The following is a 24489-nucleotide window of genomic DNA, read 5'->3' on the forward strand; positions in this document are numbered from 1 at the left end:
ATCAATCCTTGCAGGCACGTTTGCAGCAGGTATGTGTGATCTCGTCACTTTAGCGATATCAGAAAACGCATCAGGCATCGAATCTGCTACGTTCTGAAGATCGAGAATTCTCCGCACTTCAATTTCTGACTGTGCGGTTCGGGGATCAAGATGAGACAGAGTGGGGACAGACCACGACAATTCCTGTCGTTCCTGTTGAACATTGATGTTCTTATCTCCCCCTAACGACGGGAAGACTGTCTCATCGAAGTGACAATCCGCAAATCTAGCGGTAAAGAGATCGCCTGTCAAGGGTTCTATGTAGCGGATAATCGTTGGAGAATCATATCCAACATAAATGCCTAATCGTCTTTGAGGACCCATTTTGGTGCGCTGTGGTGGCGCAATTGGCACATAAACTGCACACCCAAATATGCGTAAGTGTGAGACATTAGGCTCATACCCAGTCACCATCTGGGACGCAGAAAAGGGTTGAGTGGCAGTGGGCCTCAGACGAATAAGCACAGCTGCATGCAATATTGCATAGCCCCAAGCAGAAATAGGGAGATTGGTGCGCATCACCAATGCTCGAGCAACCATTTGTAGTCGTTTAATGGTGGCTTCTGCGAGACCATTTTGGGTATGAACATGAGGAACAGGATGTTCAACATCAATCCCAATGGACATGCAATAATCATCAAAAGTCTTTGATGTAAACTCTCCAGCATTGTCTAATCTTATAGACTTAATAGGATGATCAGGGTGGTGAGCCCTTAACCTAATTATTTGTGCTAGGAGTTTAGCAAATGCAGCGTTCCTTGTGGACAATAACATGACATGTGACCAGCGTGTCGATGCATCAACCAATACCATAAAATATCGAAATGGTCCGCATGATGGTTGAATAGGTCCACAAATATCACCTTGGATTCTTTGCAAGAATGGTATATTTTCTTTGGTGTCCTTTGCATAGGATGGTCTCGATCCTAACTTTGCTAAAGAGCAGGCTTTGCAGAACGAATAATGGGCTTTAGAAATAACCAATGAGGATTTTGGTTGAGCCATGAAGTCACTTTTGACTTTAGAAGCAGAAATTGGAGTCAGGGGAGCAGGGGTGGCGTCAAAGCCACCCTGGAGCCGCAGGGGGATGGCGGCGCCGGCTAGTGGTGGCCGGACTTGAAGGGGGAAGGCGCCGTGAGGCGCAGGTGCTCCTCCTTGATCCAAATTTCGAGTTTTACTTCCTTTCGTTCTGAAAAAGGGATGTCCGTGTGAAGTCTTTAATATACGGATCATCATGTCACGACCTGGGTGTCCCAAACGGTCGTGCCAAAGCCTATATGTGTCGGAATCCCATAAATCATCTCTCATGACATGGTTGGATTCAATGACTCGAATAGTGGTTGCATACAACCCACTAGAGCGACACATAAGTTTCTCTAAGACTCGTTTATGTCCGTAGTCATTAGAGGTGATGCAAAGGAACTCTTGTCCATTCTCACAATGTGTTTCCACATGAAAACCATTGGCTCTTATATCTTTGAAGCTCAATAGGGTTCTTCCTGCCCTAGGAGCATAAAGAGCTTCGGTGACATTCAAAGTAGTGCCATTAGGCAACATAAATTGAGCTGGTCCTCGACCATGAATCAATTGAGATGGTCCAGCCATCGTAGTCACAGAAGATCGAGTAGGCGCCATCCATAGAAATAGCTGCCTGTTTCGAAGGATGGTATGTGTAGTGGCACTATCCACGAGGCATTCGAGCTCTCCGGGAAACATACTGAAAAATAATAAAGTTCGAATTTAGAATATGTCCAAGACATTTGAATAAAATAAGTCGATACTTTATTAATGATAGCCAATGATTACATCAAAGTTTCTTGACCAAAATCTAATCCAACATAAAATCAAATCGTAGACAAATCGTAGTCACTCTATCCGTTTGGTAAGTCCAATCAAATATGACCAGGAAAGTAGAGAGAGATGTCGGTGGAGCGAAGCTCTCTTAAGTACCACTAATCTCAATTACTGTCCTAGACATCATACTTAATTCGATGCGCCACATAAGATAGAATTAATACAAAATGTCATTTATTGACTAAGGCATATTGCCATTACATAATTCTTGGAAGTAAAACTAAGGACTATACTAATCAAAATCTGCAGCATCTTTGTGCAATTCTTTGTCAGATTTGAAGTCCGCTATGGTGAGATTGACATTGGCATCATCACCATCTTCTTCTGCTTCGGCAAGATAGGCTTCATGCTCTCTAAAGTCTCTATATGCCTTGTAATGCGCAGCTAATTGCTTGCTTGCATTGCATTGCTTGAACCAATGTTCACTTGATCCACATCGATGACACATGTCATTGTGATTTCCTCCCCTTAATTGAGGTGCATTATTTGCACTTGGGTGGCGTCCCCTAGAAGAATTGGCGCCATTCCCACGGCCTTGGGTGGCTCCTCCACGTCCTGGAGCCCCACGGCCTCCTCTCCCACGTTGCCATGTATTGCCACGTGTTCGCCCTTCATTCTGACGATTACCTTCCTTTGTAGGGCGGTTATATGGACCAAAACGTCCATTGTGTCCCTTATTTTTAGGGTTCCGCTCCTTGCGCCCTCCTTTGGGTGCATGAATATAATTCGCCTCTTGAACACTCTTAGTTCCTATAGGCCTTGAATTATAATTCTTCACGAGGATATTATCATGTTTTTCAGCTACAGACATGATATTAATTAGCTGATGAAACCTCGTGATCCGTCCAGTGTTAAATTCTGTTCGATATTGCTTTGATAGCAAAATAGCTGAGACGGGGAAGGTGGAGAGAGTTTTCTCAATTAGTTCTTGCTCTGTGACAGGTTGTCCACAGAACCCCAACATGGTTTTGAGGCGTAGAACTTCTGAATTATATTCAGCTACAGACTTGAAGTCGGCGAATCGTAGATTGCCCCATTGAACTTTCAAGTCGGGGAGGAGGGTATCCTGAACATTACCAAATCGCTCTTCTAGCGCAACCCATAATTCCCTAGCATCCTTGATTGCCATGTACTCCAATCGGAGCGATTTATCCATGTGGTGTCTCATCAAGATGAGAGCGGTGGCATTATTTGTAGCCGTACGCTCAAATAAGAGGTCGGGATTTGGTGCTTGAATTACGGGTAGGATCCCTTTTGAAGTGAGGTGGTTCTCAACATCCGTGACCCAACTATGATATTCCGAGCCAGTTGAGTCAAGGATAGGAAAGTCAAGCTTTGGCTTCGACATCCTGAAATCAAGAAGAAGAAATATATTAGTTTCGGAGTTAAAACTTCCACGACAACTAATAAATAATAAGATTTCCGAGCTATGCTACCAAGAAATCGATTTCCAAGAATGATTGGATTAGACCGAAACAATGATGTTTATATGGTCATAAATCGATGCTTACGGACGCTCTTAGTCCGAAGTCTTACGAACGCTCTTAGTTCGTTAATTGCGTGAATCCCCACGATTCCGCTTTTCAAGAATCGAACCCACGTTATAAGAAAGGTGGGATGTAGAAGAGGGGAGGTTGCAAGTCCCCGAAGAAAAAGAAGGAGGAATTAAAATTCGAAAACAGGAACTTTAATTTAAAAACTTACTTGTTGAAAATTCGGAGCAGATTCTGTTCTGAACAGCTTGTACTTCGATTGGTGTACAGATCTGAATATATCTCCGATAAGGCTGAAATTTGGAGATTAGATGGAAGAGACAGAGACGAACAACTTTGATGAAGAAAGTTTTTCGATCTGAGCTTCCGAACTAGACGTTTCGAGGCTTGAAAGTAGACGGATGTGCACAGGAACGGAAAAAAGATGCAGTGGGTGTGCGTTGGCTTGTTTGCGCAGCAGGGATGCTTCGGTGGCAGCAGGCTGGAACGCAGGGCTGCAGGAAGGGGGGGCAGCAGGGGCTGCTGTGCAAGGTTGCAAGCACACGGGTGCTCGGGCTGCAGCGAAGGCTCGGCTAGCTCGGGCTAGGGGCTGCTTTGTGAATGAGTTTTGGTTTTCTGTTTTGTGGTTAGAGTCGTGCTGATAACGTGTTTAAGTATAATGTATTTTGAGAGAGATTGATGAGAGAATTGTGTTCTTATTATTGAGAATAGGAGCCCTATATATAGGGATTACAAAGTGCTAGTTCTAATGTTACAAGGAATACCAATCCGTGTAGGATTGGGAAATCTAGAACCTTCTCTCCTATTGCTACTCCTAGTTTGATAAGGCACACTAAATCGATATTCCTTCAACAAACAATACAATCTTGCAGCACACAATCAATTGACAACCGTCATACACTCAAACATGAGTGACCAACCAATTACACCATCTGGAAAATGTACTTAACTAGTAAAGATAGCTAGGATCTTTAAGGAGAGATGACTATTTACAATGACTTACGTACGAGAGTAGACTTTACAGTTATTTACAATACATAAACAATAGTATCAACATTAAATTCAAGTAAATTAAATTTCACTTCCAACGAGTTTCAAGTTCATGGCTCTTCATGACAGAACTAGGCTGATCATGAGGAAAGTTTTCTCCATCACTCAAACCCTCTAGAGAATAGACCTCCCATCCACACTCTTTCCAGTAGGTGAAATAAACTTCGGGGATATGTGCAACTTTCCAATAGTCATTGTCTTTCTCATGTGGACGTAGGGTCTTGATGAATGTTTCTGGCATATCGAAAAACTCAAGCACCTTCAATTTGCTCAGGTGTTCAATGCCTGACGGCACCTTCTCCAATAACTTGCAGCGCTGGATGCTTAGCTTTTTTACAGAAGGCATTGCTCCCAACTGCACCTGTATGCATCTAAGTCCCTCAAATTCGTCGATACCCAAATGTTTGAGCTTCTTGAACCCTCCAGCTTCAAAGCATAATGTGTCTCCTTCAAACACCTGAGATAGTTCGAGGTGTACTAGATTGGGCAAATATTGAAGGAATACAAGTGGATCATCCTTTAACCTACTCCATTTCAAATATAACCTGACAAGGCTATGCAGAGAAGGAATCCAGTGCGGTATTGTCTCCAACCGTCCTCGCAAGTAGAGGCGCTGAAGCAGTAGAGGGGGAGAAGAAAGGTGCTGCAAATCAATAATCTCATCCTCTTCTACTGAAGTTATGGACAACGTGCAAAGTTTGTTCAGCTTTTCAATTGATGAACAAAGAACTTTTCCATCTTCTTTTCTCATCTGTACAATGCCTAATCTTCTCAACTGAACTAGGTTCCTGAGCTCTCTTAATATGGCACCACCATCTTCGTTTGCCTTGATGAAACAGAGCTTTTGAAGGGATGTCAAAACCCCAATTTTCGCAAGTACCTTGAAACCATATTTTGAGTGAAAATCTCCATAAGGTACAAATTCATAACGATATACCAGGAGATGACGTAGATGTTCGAGCTTTAAGATTTCAACTGGGAGTTCAGTAACCAGAGAATGTTTAAGGTCCAAAGTCTCCAGGTTTTGAAGCTTCCCAATGAACCTTGGAATGGTTTTCACCTTGGTACCTTTCAAACTCAGATACTTCAAAAAGAAAAGGTTGACAACTTCAACTGGGAAAACATTTAGAGGTGCATTCTGCAAGTCTAAGACATTAAGAAGTCTGAACCCTCCAGGAAAATAATTTTGTAGTAATGGCTTCTCGGCAACTCTAAACATAAATAGAGAACGCAGTTGAGAAACACACCTGTTTTTCTGTACATATTGCATTGAGTTATGCACTGACAGGCGGCGCACTTTATCAGGCCAGGGAACATTTTGCTCTTTAGATATTGTGGCAAAGTTCTGATCTCTTATCTTAGAGGTGATAATCTCTCGAAAAAGGTCATGAACACGAATGTTCTTGACCCTTCCATCAGATGTTGTGTCAGCAGCTTGAATCATGCCTCTATTCAGTAGTTCACTGAGGTAGTCCTCTGCAACATCTTCCAATGTTTTGCCATCTTTTGGTTCGATGAACCCCTCTGCCATCCATAATCGAACAAGCCTCATATGCTCAATTAGATAATCCTCAGGAAAGATGCTCAGGTACAAGAAGCAAGATTTTAGATAGTACGGTAAATCATTGAAACTGAGAGAGAGTACTTTTTTTAAGTCCCTCAGTTTGTCATTGCCCTCAATTTCAGCTCCAAGACTATGGCCAACCATATCCCACTCATCAATCCGACGCTTGTCCTTGGTAGACAAAACACCACTGACTGCCACAATCGCAAGCGGCATCCCCTCACACTTCTTTAAAACATCAGTACAGATTTCCTCTAAATGAGGAGGGCATGATTTCCCCTGGAATGTCTTCTTGCATAAAAGTTCCCAAGACTCCGATTGGGGCAAGGGCTCCAAATTGTAGGCTTTCCCTCCAGATTGTACACTGGTTGTAGAGGCTACTTCAGCATTTCGAGTAGTGAGAATGACTCGGCTACCAGAAATATTGTTAGGCAAGGCATATTTCACAGCATCCCATCCATGCAAGTGCCATACATCATCTAAAACAATGAGATACCTCCTTTTCTGCAGGAAGTCCTTGATTATTGTTTTCAAGTGATTGTTGTTCATGGTATTGATTCCTTCTGGAACAGGCCTGCGGATTGCGTTGTGGAGTTGATGAACCATGTCTTTGAGGAGTTCTCCAAGTTTGAAAGACCGAGTAACAGTGATCCAAGCACAAACTTTGAAATGTTTCTTCACTTCTGCAGCATCATAGACTTGCTTGACCAGGGTAGTTTTCCCCATTCCCCCCATTCCAGCCACAGAAACTACTTCACGTCCAGAACCACCCTTGACTAGCCAGCCAACCAGCTGCTTTATGGGCTCGTCAATGCCTACAATATCAGTCTTCTCTAGAAGTAGAGCATCACCTCGATGGTCATCCCATGTATTGCATGCACTGCTGGAGCCTGCACCTTGTTCAGCCATATTGAATTTGTGACGGAGTCTCTTGTGAACCTCCGAGATTTTTCTGATTCTCAAGTTGATGCCTTGTAATTCAGAAGCAATTCGGTATCGAGCTTTTGTGTTCTTAATGCAGCAAGAAAGCCTATGGATTGAACCATATAATCCCTCCCCATGATCATGCGCCTGCAGAAGTGTAAATTCATCAAGAACATCTTCACTGTCATGAGCAATGTCTCTTAGTTGCTTAACCCATACTTTGAGTTCCTCATCACTCTCTTCAGATGCATCAGCAACCCTCAGAAAAGCCGTCATCCGCTCCAGCTCTCCTCTTAGATACACAATTTCTTCCCTAACCCCTCCTCCCAAAAGTTGCAAATCATTTTCAAAAAGGGGTGCAAGCTTGTCAAGCAGAAACTTGACTGCACTCTCCGCCATGAATTCTCTCTTCACTCTCTTTGATTACCCTTTCTTCCTTAACTGATTTTCTGAGTTCAGAATCTGTGGTTAAATAATTAAGGGGCACTTGGAATATTCACAGAATGTTGCAGATACTTTTCTGTGTAAGAAACCAAGTTGAAGAAGTAACAGCGACTGGAATGCGATTTTTCTTTCTGGGAAGCAATCACTGTAATTCCCAACTCAGAATGTTCCACGCAATTAAAATGCAATAATCCAAGGAACTTTCCTAGAAACTGCCACAAAGTTCATAAATCCACTATGGTATGTTTGATAGCTTCATGGTTCTTTCCTATTGCATGCAACTGCAAACAAAGAATAGCATGACTATAATTTTTCAGACAGAATGTAAACAATGAGATTAATTTATTTATTGGTTTAGTCCATGTAGAAGAATAGAATATGAAAGTGACTCCCTCCTTGACAGATGAATAAATAAATAAATAAGTGAGAATGATACTGTTATATGAACAAAACTCATGTTTAAACAAATTGTTTCACTCCACGACCTTTTGCACCATGTAAACAATATACATACCATAAATTAAAGATAAGAAAACAATATACATTACCATAAATTAAAGATAAGAAAAAAAATATATATTTCTGTTAGTATATCCCTGCATCTATTTCCTGGTAAATCTTGCCATCTGTCGAATGTGTATTCTTGTGACATCTATTTCCTAGTAGTTTAACCTTATTTTCTGGACTCCTACGTCAATTTCCCAGGGCGTATTTCCTAATTCAATAATAATGTGTCCCTTTTGCAAACAAGTTGTTACTAATTAATGAATGCAAAAGGATCAGTCGTCGCTGTTGCGGTTGCTTCTGCAGCCAAGCAGCCAATCCCAGTAACTACTTGATGATTTCACTTGACGTTGTCTACTAGATTCTATAGCCAAGTCAAAAAACGAAAAGCTCTCCCTCTTTCCTGGAAAAAATGCAGTGTTAGTGGTTCCCGAACTAGTTAACATACAATAATGGGCTAATGGCAATCCTTTTCAGTGATGAATATGTTTGAAAAGTCAGCGTCCTACTCCTTGGATATCTATCAAGAACTGGTTTTACTTTCGAATTCAACATATGAAAGAAAAAAGGAGCTAAAAAAAAGCCTAATCCATGCCTCTTTGATATATTTTGGTGAGACTTTCTTGGCAGAAATCTATAGTGAAACATGAAATGCCTAAGCACTCATCAAGCCAAATGCATTCTTCAAACAGAGTTTTTGGAAAAGAAAAATACTCCGAAAAAATTACAAAAGAAAAAAGGGAGAAGCATACTAGCTAGTAGTTAGTTACCAGTTTGTCATATTATGTGATGGAAAACAACGCAAAAAAAATAATCATAAACAAAATAAAAAGTTTGTAATTAATAAGCATTTTTATTTTCCAAAGTATTCTTCTTTTTACATGGAGTCACCTCTCTAACACAGAAAAATAAATAAATAAACAACCTCAAACAACTTCGTTTTACACTCAAAATTTTTTTCCGGTTACTGAGGAGAACCTGTGGGACAAAATTCAGCAGGGATGAGGAGTAACAATAATATTGAGAGACCTTATAAAGGTTGGAAACATAACTTGCAGACTTCAATTGACAAATAATCAATTATACGACCAGTCAGAAGAGTGATGCTTGCAATAGAATTTTCTTGAAAAACTCCCTTCACAAATCCTTGCACCAGTAGGCTCCGGCAAGTATGTTGACTCTTGAATGTTTTCTTCAAAAGCACCCTTCAGCCTGTCATCCAATGCACAAGAATCACAAAAGTCTGGGGACATATCAGCAAGCATGTAAATCATCAGTTATGGAGGACAGTCCTCCAAGGAAAGTCCGCCTCACATATCAATCAAATAAGCTTTTGGGATAAAAAAAAAAAAAAAAGGCCTGAATTCTGGACTTTCAAAGATTCAAGTAAATCCCAATAACCCCTAACCGTATTAAGTATCATTCATACAAATTATAGAGAAGCAACTGCAATTCTCTAAGAAGATAATAAATTCAATGTTTAAAAAGGCAACCGATCAATCAGTTACCACGCCCATAGAAATAAAAAGAACCCTAAACTCTGATCCACCTATGTAGCAAAGCTCAGGGGATCTTTACCAGGTAGTACATGGCATACCAGCAATAAGAAAGAATTACTCCAGAGGAGTTAAAAGATAATATATAAAAGAACAATTGCGCTGGACAACAGTTGAGCAAACTGTGCAGTAATTTGAAGTGATGAATCTTTAGTTTGCACAATCATATTTTGGACCATGTAAATGATAATGATAACTTGATAGAATTGTTTCTGTATATATTATGTACACTTTGTCTTTACAACTATTTCTATATACAAAGAAGAGTAAATGGTGAACAAATACTACACCTTATTCTTCAGTAGGTTACCTATTATGGGTATTTACAGTCATCTGCACATAGTGCAAATGCAACAATCTACACATTTTCATTAACTTAGTTACAATGAAATTTACAGGCATATACACAATCTGACCTGTATCAGATCTAAACCTTCCATAGAGGACGAAGTTTATGGCTTCTCCTAACAGTACCAGCTGGTGAGGGACTATTTTCTATCTCCTTGAAACTCTCAATTGGATAGACATCCCAACCACCATCTCTCCAGTATGCAGAATAAACTTCCGGGATATGTGCTACTTCTCCATAATCCTCACCTTCCCCATCTGGCCGCAGTTTTGAGATTAATTCATACGGCATGTCAAAGAACTGAAGTGATTTTAGTTTGGTAAGGTTTTCAACTCCTGATGGTACCCTCTTCAACAACTTGCATCGTTGGATTGTCAGCCTTTCAAGGCATGGCATTGCTCCCTTCTCCACCTTCACACAACTGAGCTTGTCAAATTTGTCAAGACCCAATACCTTAAGCTTTTTAAATCCCCCACCCTTAAATGACAACATGTCACTATCACAAGTATGAAGCAATTCAAGATGAACAAGATTCGGCAAATCTTGAAGAAGTACCATCGGGTCATCCTTTAATTGACTCCACTTCAAAAATAACTTAACCAAGCTATGCAGTGAAGGTATCCAACTTGGTAACTCTTCCAAACGACCTGTCAGGTATAGTCGTTCAAGAAACGGAGGAGGGGAAGACAGGTGTTGGAGATCAATTATCTCATTCTCTCCTGCAGAATTTACAGAAAATGAACGCAGCTTGGTCAAACTTTTGAGCGATAAGCACAAAGCTAATCCATCTTCTTTTCTCAATTTTATAATTCCCAACCTCCTAAGTTGCTTGAGCTTAGCTAACTCCCTGACTGTCATTCCACAACCTTGATTTGCCTCAATAAAACAGAGCTTTTGCAGGGACAGAAGATCTCCTATACTTGAGAGGACCTTAAAGCCAAACTTGGAATAAAAGTGTGCATAAGATTCAATCTTAAGATGATAAACCAGGAGGTGGCGAAGTTTTTGGAGCTTTAATATCTCAACAGGCAACTCAGAGACATAAGTCTTTTTAAGATCCAATGTCTCCAGGTTCTGCAGATTCCCTATGCTTCTGGGAATGACTTTCACCTGAGTGTTCCTCAAGCTTAGATAACTTAAATAAAACAGGTCAATGATTTCTCTTGGAAATGTCTTTATAGGTGCAGCTTCTATATCTAACACCCTAAGCAACCTAAAGCCATTGGAAAGATTTTTATGCATGGATGACCTTGAAACCGCCCCAAACATAAACAAGGAACGAAGTTGAGGAAATGACCTGCTTTGTTGTACAGTTTGCAATACATTATGTATTGACAAGCGCCGAACTCTATCAGGCCAGATTGTGTTGTGCTCCTTCATTATGGCTGCAAAGTTTTGATCCCTTGATTTTGAGACAATAATCTCTCGCAAAAGGTCATGGATGCGGTAAGTTTTGACCCTTCCATCACTTGTTGTGTCTCCCACAAGCATCAAACTTCTGTTCAACAGCTCCTTGAGGTAGTCCTCAGCTACTTCCTCCAATGTTCTTCCTTCTCTAGCTTCAACAAATCTTTCTGCTATCCATACGCGAATGATTTTCATATGCTTAATCAGATGGCCCTCTGGAAAGACGCTCAAGCACAAAAAACATGCCTTCAGATTATAAGGCAAATCATTAAAACTGAGAGAAAGGACTTTCTTCAAATCCTCAAGTTTATCATTGCCATGAATTTCAGCTCCAAGACTACGGCAAATCAAATCCCACTCATCTATTCTGCGGCAGTCTTTTGTTGCCAAAACACCACTTATTGCTACAATTGCAAGGGGCAAACCCTCACACTTTTTTAGGATATCTTTACAGAATGATTTCAAATAAGAAGGGCATGACTTCCCCCGAAATGCCTTCCTACTGAACAGACTCCAAGACTCCTTTGCACCCAAGGGTTTCACCTCATGGATATGACCTTCGGATTCTGAGCAAGAGGTGGATGCTACATCAGATTTACGTGTAGTGATCATGACTCTGCTGCCAAGCTTCCCATTAGGAAAAGCATATTTGACAGTCTCCCATACATTGGTGTGCCAGACATCATCAAGAACAATCAGGTACCTCCTTTTTTGCAGCAAGTTTTTGATTCTCTCTTTCAATTTATTGTTATTCATGCCATCTACACCTTCTGGAACAGCCCTCCCAAATTCTGAATAGAGTTTGCGAATGATGTCTCTAAGGAGATCCTGTGCTTCAAAAGACTGAGAAACTGTGATCCACGCACGGGGTTTGAAACGTTTCTTCACTTCCACATCATCATAGACTTTCTTCACCAAGGTGGTTTTCCCCATACCACCCATTCCTGTCACTGAAACTACTTCACGTCCAGAGTCACCCTTGACCAGCCGGCTGACCAGTAGGTTTTTCGGCTCGTCTATGCCCACAACATCAGTATTGTCTAAAAGAAGAGCATCCTCTCGCCGATCATGCCATGTGCTACCTGTTGGAAATCAAGTAATGAAGAAAGAAAGGGGGGGGAAAGACTAATATACTAACCTAGCACTTTGAATATCTGTCTTTTAGTATAACGAGAAGAGTTTCATATGTTTCATCACCGAGAAAAAGGAATATGAGTAACTAATCCATTTTCTATCCAGATCCAGACAATATACTTTTCATGTTGTGCTCTTAAAAACCTAAGATGACAAACTATAATAAGGTTGAAGTTAACCCGTCCTCCGGCACCTTTCTAACCGGGCTATCTACAGTTAGTTGATGTCATCCAATTTACTCACGTGGTCTGCTTCAGCAAGTCTAACTAGAGATGCTATCATTATATCAGATGAGTGGATAAAATAGCATGGGGGCAATACATAAATGGGAATATCGAAATTCCATCAACAGCACAGATGAACTTTAAATAGGACGAGAAAATTTTATCTAGAGTATCTTAAACAAATATCACAAACAAAATCACTTTTAATCAAGCTGCCTGGAGCAATATCAATTTAGGGTTGAAATCACCTCTTTAAGTATACAAAGCTACAGGGCAGTGAAGTATTACCTGAACTGGTAAAAATGGAGCCGTTTGCAGCAGCATCAAGTTTAGGAAGAAGTCTTTTTTGCACAGCAAAGATCTCTTTGATCCGGGTGTTGATGCTCTGTAACTCCTTGGCAACCCGATAATAAGCTTTCAGGTTCTTAACACAGCAAGAAAGCAAGTCTAAAGTACAATATAGTTGGTGCACATGATTGTTATGTGTTTGGAGGAGTGTAAATTCATCTATAACATCTTCTGCATCATGAGCAACATCTCGTATCTGCTTAACCCATACTTTGAGTTCTTCATCACTTTCTTCCATTGCGTCTGCATTCTTCAGAAAGGCCTTCATGTGCTCCAATTCCCCATTTAGGTAAATGAGTTCTTCTCTAACCCCTCTCCAGAGTTGAACTCCATTTGCGAGAAAAGGAGAAATCTTGTTCAGTAGAAAGCTGACTGCACTTTCTGACATTCACTCACTAGGTTACTGTGCAGTCCAAAGGGACTTCAAGTATTTTGGTGATTTTGTTTATATATAGAGGTAAGAAGTCCTCTGTGTTGCCTTTTAGCATACGCAACAATTTTAGGAACTGGTGTCTCAATAGCTTCACCAAGAAGTTACGAGTAAAAAAAATGACTACAAAATAAATAGTTAATAGTGATTCAGAGTTTTCGGCGACTTGGTCACCAAAAGATAATGTTATTTGTTCATCTGGTATATATTAAAAAATTAAACTATGATATGAAAATTACACTTATAACTCCACCAGAACAAGGAAATAAGTTCATACGACAAATCCAGGCTATACAGTAAAAGAATTGAAACAATAAATAAATGAAAACAACAACATATGAACCATCACTAGCAAGTATATGGAATTTTGGCTTCAAAAAGTCTAAAACACTATATGAATGCACAAGATTAATATGAATTTAAAAGAGCAGTTGATTCTTTGTGCCTGAGAAGTTTACCAGAAAGATAAATGAGCAAAAAAATTTACCAGCAAAGAGTCTATGTATGGCTCATATTAACGCTTATAACTTCTACCTCACCCGGTAATCAACAATGTGCATATACACATGCCAATCACCCTGCGATTAAAGTCTATTTAAACAGTATATCTTCTGATATTCACAAGAGAGGTAGACTCTAAAGATTATGCTAAGTTTACCATTGAGATAAAAGAACAATATAATACCAGCCAAGAGTTCCTGTATTCTCAACTATCAGTTCTTACTTCAAAGTTAAAACCTGCACAATATTCCCAGAAAGATCCTGAGAAGTGATAAAGCCTACAGTCAAGCACGGTGTGAACAAGCCTAAAGTCCAACCTCATGATGAGGGTAAACACCAACCATATATTCTCTTCCTCACTGAAATGACCACATTCTTTTAGCTAGTGGCTAATCAAAATACGCTGCAAGACAAAGACTTCGGTGTATATTATTAATGGCGAAAGGGCAGTCAAGCATCCCCTCGGAGATTCTTGAAATTTTCTGGCGTCTATATAATACTTCACTAGATTTCTTTGTCTGATTCATGTTTCTAGAACTCGACTTTTTCGGCACTCAAAAATACTTACAGAGCAACAAGACGTAACCAATTTCCATTCCCAAGTTACCAAGTACATGACTAGTGTGGACATATCTACTACAAACCTCAATGTTTTATTCATGATCTTGCGTACGGAAGGACTCCTCTTCTATAAAAAAAAAAACAAAAAACAAAAAAAAACAAAATGCTAAGCTACTTTCTCCTCTCCCACCAAGAAAATACTGACTCTTTCTCTTTGGGAACAAAGTGGTCCTTAATTTTTCTGTCGAATCTAAAAATAATTCATCATCTCGTGTCGATTGTAATTTTCCTTCACAAATCTTTGTGAGACATTACATCGAACACTTGGGCGTGCGTGGCCACTCGGCGGCTTTGTTGACCAGAAGGAAAGGCCAAAAGAGATGTCATTGTTAAATGAAAAACGCGCCGGGAAGCGTAAGGCATTCAGGAGATGAGATTCGTTACGAAACTAGTAAACTTCACAGAAGATGGAAGATGAATGAGCATGGAACACGAGCATACCTCTCATAGTCTCCTTCATGGAAATGATGATGGGCTATCACTCGACTACTCCATAGAGCTTCTTCACAGCCAAGCCAAGTAGATAATATTAGATTTGGGTGAGGAGCTGAGAACTAGTCTCTCCTTAAGATAAGAGTTGACGAAGGGAAGCAGTGAAAATTAGCTAAACCCGAAACCGAAAAGGGTAAAGCCGTAAAAGGTACAGTTTTGCCATACAGAGAGGATGAGTTTACTGTTTACACACTACGGTCTACCGGTGTGCAGAAAAACCATTGACCGAATACACCAAGTTTTGGTTTCGTTTGGTTTTTTATCTAAAAAAAATACGAGGATTGAGAATCAATTTAGTTTGGCCCACGAGTTACACAAATCGATTATAACTGAACTAAATTGTGTTTTTTTTTTTTTTTTTCTTTGGTAAGAGAGAACTATCATTATAACTATCAGAACAGCAAAAATACATCAGCTCCACAACTTGGATCATGTCTCTAGAGTAGAAAATAATACTTCAATTCAAGTAATTCGATGATTCTATTTATCCCACAATCGAGGTGTACTTGTATACTCTAATGGGAAATAATCTTTCTATAATTACAGGAAATCTTAATCCTAATTACATACGGATTTACAGCGATTTTACACTCTCTCAAGTTGGTGCATAGATGTCATCAACTAACTGCTCCTTTGAGTTTACAAATAGAAAGCAATTAACCTTTCTGTCAATATTTTCTTTAATAAAATGATAGTAAATTAAACTCCAAATGATTTGTTCTATCATGCTGAACTGGATTATGTGCAATCTCAATGACAGCTGTATTATCACAATGCAAATCCATATGCCTTTTTAAGCCTGTAACCCAGGTCTTTTAGGACATTACGGATCCATAACATTTCACAGACTCCATGTGCCATACCTCGAAATTCAGCTTATGCACTTGATCTGGCAACGACTTTCTGCTTTTTGCTACGCCAAGTGACAAGGTTCCCTCCAACAAAAGTGAAGTACCCATATGTAGAACGTCTTTCAATTTTATCACCAGCTCAATCTGCATTTGTGTACCCAACAACTTCCAATTCACCTTTTTTTTTTTTCTCAAACAGTAACTCTTTACCTTGCGCCATCTTCAAGTACCTCAAACTACGAAAGACTGCATCCATATGCACTTCACTAGGACAACGCATAAACTGCCTAACAAAACTCACAACATAAGCAATATCATGTCTAGTATGTGATAGATAAATCAACCTTCCTACAAGATGTTGGTACCTTCCTTTATCAGTTGGAACTTGATCAGGATAAATAGCAAGTCTATGATTTATCTCAATGAGTGTCTCGATTGGTCTGCAGTCCAGCATCCCCGTTTCAGCAAGTAAATCAAGGACATACTTCCTCTGTGAAAGTGAAATCCCCTTCTTAGACCTAACAAATTCAATACCCAGAAAATACTTCAGTTTCCCAGATCCTTCATTTCAAACTCTTTTGACATATACTTTTACAATTCATTCATCTCTTTTGGATCATCCCCTATAACAATCATGTCATCAACATACACAATAAGAGCTGTAATCTTACCATTCTTGCATTTGATAAATAAGGTATGGTCAAAATTGCTCTTTCTGTATCCAAATGCTCTCATAGACTTTGAAAATCTTCCAAACCAAGCTCTTGGAGATTGCTTTAGGCCATACAAAGACGTCTTCAATTTACACACCTTGCCAACGTCACTCGGGTAATTCTTAACACCTGGGGGCACATCCATGTTCACTTCTTCCTCCAAATTCCCATTAAGAAATGCATTCTTCACATCAAACTAGTGCAAGGGCCAATCTTTGTTTGCTGCAAGTGAGATTAGAATCCGGACAATATTGATCTTTGCCAAAGGTGCAAAAGCCTCCTCATAATCAATCCTATAGCGTTGTGTATATCCCTTGGAAACCAACCTTGCCTTGTATCCATCAATAGTTCCATTGGCATTAAGTTTCACAGTAAACACCCAACGACATCTTATAGTCTTCTTTCCAACCGGCATAGGTACTAGCTCCCATGTTGCATTCCTCTGAAGAGCTTCCAATTCTTCATTCATCGCCTTTGTCCATTTTGAATCCGTCAATGCATCCTGCACATTACTAGGAATAGATACTGTAGATAATTGATCAACAATAAGTGCATGTAACCCCGAAATCCTATGGTTAGACATAAAGTTAGCTATAGGGTATTTAGCTTTGGCTTTGATATCTGATTCATATTGTTTCTTAGGATTTCCCTTTGTGATTTCCTAGGTTCGTCACTTTCTAACCCAGAAGACTCATTAAAGTTTAAGGGTACCTGAGGTGGATCATTCTGAGTGGGATCTTCAGTTGGTGATGTAGAAGGGGGAATATCTTTGTGTGAGCTTCAAATACGTCTTGATTTTGATCTAAACTATCCAAAAAATTGTCTCATGAAACGATCGATTGCCAGGGATCGACCAAACAATCGATTGTTTGGCTATTGGAAATTTCTACCTGTTGAAGCGATCGATCGCTAGGTTCAAGCGATCGATTGTTTGCTTCTGCCTCAGGAAGCGATCGATCGCTAGGGCTGAACGATCGATCGTTTTGTCCACTAGGAGCTCTGTCTCTTGAAACGATCAATCGTTTTTTGCTGTTTTAGAATTGCTGCCTTCAAATCGTTCATCCAAATTTTCTAAGTCTTTAAAAACATCAAAATCACCAATAGAACGAGGATTCCCTTCATAACCTCTCTCCCCCTGAAGGGAAGACCGAGAAGCTCCCTCTAAGCAATATGGCTCATATTCAAGGAATGAGACATCAAGATATATATGTATTGTGTTGGTGAGTGGGTCATAACATATGTACCCTTTCTGAAACATATAACCCACAAAAATACACTTATTTGCACTGGGATCAAGTTTGCTCCATTGTGGCTTTAGTATATGGACATAAGTTGTGCACCCAGACTCTCGGGGCTCCAAATTAGGCATAAAGGGGATGGTCAAAAGTGTATAAAGCTTCTAATGAGGATTCTAAAACTCAATTACCCGTGAAAGAGAACGGTTGATGAAATATGCTGCTGATTTCACTGCTTCTCCCCAATAGGATCGAGGTACATTCATGCCAAACAAGGAAGCACGAATAACTTCCATCAACTGCATGTTCTTCCGTTCTGCTAAACCATTCTGTTAAGAAGTATAAGAATTGGAGGTTTGATGACGAATTCCGTGTGACCGGCAAAACTCAATCATAGGGCCATTCATAAACTCTTTAAATGGTCAAACTGAAACACTCTGATGAATTGTTGAAACTAAGTTTCTACCATTTTTGTGAAATTCGGTAAACATCCCAAATACATCACTGGTATTCTTCAGTAATGACACCCATGTCATGCGAGTGCAATCATCAATAAACATTACATAATACTGAGCTCTAGAAAGAGAAGGAATTTTCACATGCAGGACCTCAGACATCGGAGTGAATTTTCATAAAAAGAACAAGCTAGACTTGTATTAAGACTTGGTGAATATGAAATACGGTGACTCTTGGCCAGTTCACAAATGTCACAATGGAAATCCAAATCACTAACAACCGAAAAAAAAAAAAAAAAAAAAAAGAGGTTACAACTTCTTAAGATAACTAAAAGATAGCTGACCTAAACATCGATGCCATAACCATACAGCTTCCTTCGCATTCTCTACCCCGTTGATCTGATTAACTTGCCCCAAAAGATATTTCTGGTTCTCTCCAGTCTCTATCAGATCCAGGTAGTACAATTTTCCCCTTCTAACACCATAACCAAGAATCTGCCGAGTCAGAATATCCTGAAACACACAGAAAGATGGATAAAAGGCCACAATACATGCAAGAGCTAAAATAATTTAACCAACAGACAGGAGATTATAAGCTAGTGATGGAACATCTAAGACGGATTCAAGGGTTAAACTATCTATTAAAGTAATCGAACCTTTTCCAGTGACCCGAGTTGGAGTACCATCGAGCAGCAAAGACAACATTTTGAGGGGAATGTCTAAGGTTTTTCACAAGATTAGGGTCATTGGTCATATGATCAAATGCACCTATATCAATTATCCATGTATTATTCAAAGTGACCTTACCCTTCATACCTAACTACACTATATTAGTGGAGGTATTGTCTAGATGCTCTTCCTCTATAGTAGCAACGGTAGCCTTGCCCAAATTCTTTCGTTGTTTCTTGGTGAAGTCCCACCAATCACTTTATAGCACCGTTTCTGGCTATAACCTAATTCCCCACAGATAATGCACTTTTTATTTGCATATGGATTTGGTTTACCTAGAGGACAGCGTGGAGAAGGACTTGAGAAGCCTAGGGGAGGACCCGGTTTGTGTTGAATGGCCATAACAGAAGATTCGGTAGGCACTGAATGCCCTATAGCCTGTTTCTTTGATTGCACCTTGCAAATGTAAGCATAGCTCTGCTCTAAGGAAAATTTAGGTTCCTTCTGCAGGATTTCTTCACGCACTTGATCATACTCTGGGTCAAGTCCACTCAAAAACATGTGATAACACATCCAAGACATCGCTGAAGTCTCTTAAACTAGAGCTGCAACATTATCATTCTGAGAGGCCACCCTTTGATCAATCTCCTGGAACATCGCCACTAACTCATTGTAGTAGGTAACATTGAGCCATCCATTTTGCTTTGCTTCAAAACACTTCTTGTTCAATTCAAAGATCCGGGTTTCATTACAATCATCATAAAATGTTTTCTCTACAGCTTTCGAAATATATTTTGCAGTAGGAAGACGAATATATATATAAGGGTTCATAAGAAAGGACTCCATGGAGTCAATGAGCCAACTTTTCACCTTTTCATTGTCCGTGGCCCAAGCTTCATACTCTTCTGAATTCATGGCGGGTTCAGCCTTTACTCCGGTTAGATAACCAACCTTCCCTCGTGCTCCAATGCTCATCCACATGAGAGGAGCCCATATGGTGTAATTGGATTCATTCAAGACAACACTTGTTAGGAAAATAGAGTTGTCTTGTTAGGTGGTGTAGTGGTGATGGATGACTTGTGAGCATGGCACTATTGCCTTCTTGGGATTTGATTGTTAGCTTCAATTATAGGTCCGGTCATTGAGGATCAATTTGGGATTTTTGCAGGATTGAGTTTTCTAGGGTTTCAAGATGGATCTAAATTCTTTGAAAAAAGAGGTTTTTTTTTTTTTTTTTTTTTCCCCGAAAAAAGGGTAGGGTGATGGTGGTTTGAAAGTCATGGTTTGATTTCAATGGTGGAGGTGCACAACGGTTTGTGGTGTTCTTCGGGATTCAGGATTCAAAGGATGCAGTGCAAGTTCAAAGATTGAACTTACTTTGATACAAAGTAGAAAAGACTACTTCAATTTAGGGTTAATTCGATCATTCTATTCATCCCACAATGGGGGTACATATACAGGTATAAAGAAGTAGTCTAATTCTAATAGGAAACAATATTTCCATAATTACAGGATATCCTAATCCTAATTACATACAGAGTTACAGCGATTCTACATCTAGACCAAGTAAACGAAAGATCTGACTAACACCGCTCATTCTTTCTACTATACTTGTTTATTCAAAGTGGGCCTACAAGCTAGAAAAATAGCGTAACATCTAGAAAGTTGAGAACTACCAAATGTCAATCTTGTAGGCTGCAAAACTAAACTAAGGACTAACAAGCACACAAGGTGCATAAACTCTGACAAAGTCCTATAGAACTACTGGAACTCGGTATTGGACTATTGAAAATAAAAAATCTAAATTAAAATGTTAAATGTACAGGTTGTATAAAAAAAAAAAAGGAAAAAATTCAGTTTGCCCCCCTGAACTTTGGGTCTAAAATCAGACTGGTCCTTAAACCTTTTTTTTTATCAGACTGGTCCTTGTACTCTCAAACGACACCACCAGAGTCCAAAATTTGAATTTGCCTCCAAATGTGACGTCACTATAGCCGTTGGAGCCGATAAGGGGGCCTATATTTGACTGATGTTTTGACATTTTTGATGAAATGTCTAAAATACCCTCCATTATTGTTTGTTTCCTATTACGGATTGATTACGGAGCCCATATCAAACTCGAGCTCGAAACACTAACTCACTCACTCTCTCTCGCTTTCTCGCTCACAATCATCTTCAACTTGTTGAAACCCATATTTTAAACCAAATCCAAACAAGCTATTTATGGGCCAGAAGATCAAAGCGAAGCGTGATGACATGGTTGGGGCAGATGAATGGATATGCCGATTAGAGAATGGAGGTGAAGATCTCCCGAATTACAGTGAGTTAGGTTTTTGAATTTAAGATTGTTACAAATGATTAAGGTGGTTTACTTTTTAGGGTTTGCCTTAGGGTTGTTGATTACATGATTTGGGGATTTGTTTGTTTCTGGTTATCCGATTTAGGGCATTCGAGTCCAGAAATGGAGGGTCTTTGGTTTAGGGTCTCAAAATTTAGGGTTTGGAATGTTAGTATCTAGGGATTTGTAGTTTACTTGATTAATTTTTTTGACAAATTAAGGTTTGGAACCTTCTGATTTGGGGGTTGCGAGAATTAGGGTTTCCAATTTTTAATGTTTTCGATTTCTCTTGTCATATATGTATCTGAAATTGAATAATAGATATGCATGTGGTTGTTGTTGGGAACCTAATGTTGTATATTAAACAAAGTGGTCCTCATAAGTGCTTCTGTGGTCCTACAGAAGATTTTATTTTTTAGGGTTTTAGTTGTTGGAATCCTTTGAAAACTGGGTTGGTGAGTATTTATGATAGTGTGAGCATAAGTTTAGGGTTTTGGGATATATATTTGTGCTCCGTATCTGTCTATGGTGCTGGATGTTAATTCATTTTTTCTAATTGAATCTATTTAATTTCAGACTACCTGCAAAGTATATCATGGTGGATACTTGGATCAAATAGAGAACAAGTATGTTGGTGGAACGATAAGCTACTACGATAATGTTGCCAAGGACAAGATGAGTTTAACTGAGATGGATGGGATGGTGAGGGGTATCAATCTTCTTATGTTAGGAGAAGGATTGATTACTATTACTCTATAGGGTCAGAGGAAGATGCAACCACCAAGCTGAATACTAACCGAGATGTGGTGACAATGTGCTGCTGTGTGCCAGAGATTAGGCTGGTGATCCTGTATCTTGTCCATAGAGACCTACATGAAGATGACTATGAAGAAGAGGATTATGTGTTCCTGTATGAGTATGGGATAGCAGGTTTTGGGGATAGTCAAGTGGGCAGCAGTGGGGTTGTCATAGAGGAGCTGCCTGATTCACCTCTAAAGCCTAAGTCTTCTATGAAGATTGAAGAGCTCCCTCCTTCACCTCAAAAGCATCTTGTGAAGGCTGAACGATATAAGGTACGTGCTTTAAGGAAGCCTCTGCCTGCTTTGAAGATAAATGAGCCTTAAGATGAGGAATGCTCTGATGATAATGACTACAACCCAACTAAGGATGATGATGAGTATGCGGGTTATGGAGTTGATGATTATTTTCTATTTGATTGGTTAACAGAACCAGAAGGAGGGCATAATGAGGAGGCTTCTCAGCCTATTGAAGGGATTAGAAATGGAGATAATACCAATGAAGCTATTGATGTTGAAGATGATGAGGCTATGTTTGTAGTTGACTCAAATGAGGAAGGGATAAGGCATGAGTACAATTCTGATGAGGATGTCGAGCAAGACAGGAATCCAGAGTTTAATCCAAAGATAGACATGAAGGAACCTTATGACTTTAACTTTTGCAAGGGAATGAAATTTGCTCAACTAAGATACTCAGGGTTGCTTTAAGGGAAAGGACAATTTAGGATGGTTGGGCAGTGATGTTTTTGAAGAATGACAGCAACAGAGTTAAGGCCATTTGCAAGGCTGAAAATTGTGATTTTGAACTGTTTGCATCTAAAATGCAACATGGGAGCACCTTGCAGATTAAGACTTATGTTGGGAAGCACAACTGTGCTAGGGTATTGGGCAACACTATGGTGAAAACACCATATCTAGTCCAGAGGTTGCTGAGCATATCAAGCTCAACCCTAATATCTCAACAGGTATTAATAGTCCAAGTTTACAATATTTTCAATTTACTGTGATGTTTTGGCAAAGTTATTAATCAAATTTCACTCTTTTGATGAATCAGAGTCCCTACAACAAGTGATGGCAGCTGTTGTGAGAGCCAAGGTTTCATTCTAGCTGCTCTAAGTATGCTTGAGAGAAGCATGAAGGAGCAATATGCAAGGGTGCATGATTACTCTAAGGAGTTGAAGAAGGTGGACCCAAATACAACAATGGATATCAAGTGGGACTTCAATAATCCTGGTCAGCTATCTGTATTCAAAAGAATGTACATCCGTTTGGGTGCATTGAAGCAAGGATTCAAAGCTGGATGTAGACCACTTCTAGGATTAGATGGATGTCACCTCACGAGTACCTATAGTGGTCAGCTATTGTCAGCAGTGAAGGTGGATGCTAATAACACAACCTGGGTGGTTGCTTATGCACAAGTAGAGATAGAGAGCAAGGATTCATAAGACTGGTTTATGAGGCTATTGGTTAAGGATTTGGAGATCACAGGTGAAGGGAATAGTTTCACTTTCAGCTCAGACAAACAAAAAGGGCTTCTACTTGCATGTGAAGATGTGGTGCCACTAGTAGATCACAGATTCTGTGTGAGGCACTTGTGGACCAATTTCAACAAGCTATTCCCTGGCAATGTAATGAAGGACCAGATGTGGGCAGTTGCCAAGTCCACAACTATGGCTTAGTACCACAAAGAGATGGTTCTCATGAACCAAATGGATTCAGAGGCTCATAAATAGCTGACAGGTAACCAAATTCTGGTAAACTTTATAATAAGCAAAAGCTTCAGATTACCTAAACCCTAAACTAATTTGAGTTGTTTCACACTTTATAGATCCAAAGAGAAACCCTAAGCACTGGTGCAGAGCCTACTTTAACACTATTTTGTAGTGTGATGTTGTTGAACAATCTTTCCGAGAGTTTCAATGCTTGTATCCTACCTGCAAGGTCAAAACCAGTCATTTCATGCTTTGAAGATATTAGGGTAAGGATGATGAAGAGGATTCCATTGAGGAAAGAGAAGATGGGAAAGGTGATGGACCCTATCTGCCCCAAGCCTAGGCTGCTTCTAGAGAAGAACAAGGTTAAATCTGCCATAGATTGCATCCCTAATGGGACTGGCAACCACAGAATTGAGGTGGAGAGCATTGGAGATAGCAAGTATGTGATGGATCTGGACAGAAGAGCTTGTGCTTGTAGGAGATGAGATCTAACTAGGATCCCTTGCAAGCAAGCCATATCAGCCATCAACTTTATGAGACAGAAGCCAGAAGATTATGTGGATGCCTGCTACCTGACCAAGACTTACATGGCTACTTACTCTAACACAGTCCCGCCTGTAAATGAGATGGACTTGTGGATCCCAAGTGAAGAACCTGCCATCCAACCACCACAATACAACAGGCAGCTTGGAAGGCCAAGGACCAAAAGGATTGAGGATGCTTCTGAGAAGGAGAATGAAGGCCCCAAGCTTGGAAGAGTGCAGAAATGAGGTGTAGCAACT

At 39.8% G+C, this 24489-nt stretch overlaps 2 protein-coding genes across 3 annotated transcripts; both read right to left on the minus strand.

The window, feature by feature from the left end:
• Positions 1–4130: 4130 nt before the first annotated feature.
• Positions 4131–7347, minus strand: LOC112180365 (disease resistance protein RPM1). The gene has a single exon (XM_024318894.2). The coding sequence runs from the start codon at positions 7321–7323 to the stop codon at positions 4465–4467; it is 2859 nt and encodes a 952-aa protein (XP_024174662.1). The 5' UTR covers positions 7324–7347; the 3' UTR covers positions 4131–4464.
• A 2261-nt stretch (positions 7348–9608) lies between these two features.
• Positions 9609–15002, minus strand: LOC112180364 (disease resistance protein RPM1). 2 transcript variants are annotated; one of them, XM_040511206.1, is made up of 3 exons: positions 14884–14990; positions 12831–13271; positions 9609–12266 (listed from the first exon to the last, which is right to left on the minus strand). In XM_040511206.1, exons 1-3 carry the CDS (start codon positions 14900–14902, stop codon positions 9856–9858), a joined length of 2871 nt encoding a protein of 956 aa, XP_040367140.1. In that variant the 5' UTR covers positions 14903–14990; the 3' UTR covers positions 9609–9855. The 2 variants fall into 2 exon arrangements, with proteins under 2 accessions (XP_040367140.1, XP_024174660.1); XM_024318892.2 differs by having other exon boundaries at positions 12831–15002.
• Positions 15003–24489: the final 9487 nt, after the last annotated feature.

The sequence above is a fragment of the Rosa chinensis genome, chromosome 7, assembly GCF_002994745.2.
Source record: "Rosa chinensis cultivar Old Blush chromosome 7, RchiOBHm-V2, whole genome shotgun sequence".
NCBI lineage: Eukaryota > Viridiplantae > Streptophyta > Magnoliopsida > Rosales > Rosaceae > Rosa > Rosa chinensis.

Bases quoted from the DNA above. Each gene is read 5' to 3' on its own strand.
- LOC112180365 (XM_024318894.2), bottom strand. From the start codon at position 7,323: ATGGCGGAGAGTGCAGTCAAGTTTCTGCTTGACAAGCTTGCACCCCTT.
- LOC112180364 (XM_040511206.1), bottom strand. The intron at 12,267-12,830 runs GTAATACTTCAC...GATTTCCAACAG, and splicing joins CTCCATTTTTACCAGTTCAG to GTAGCACATGGCATGATCGG.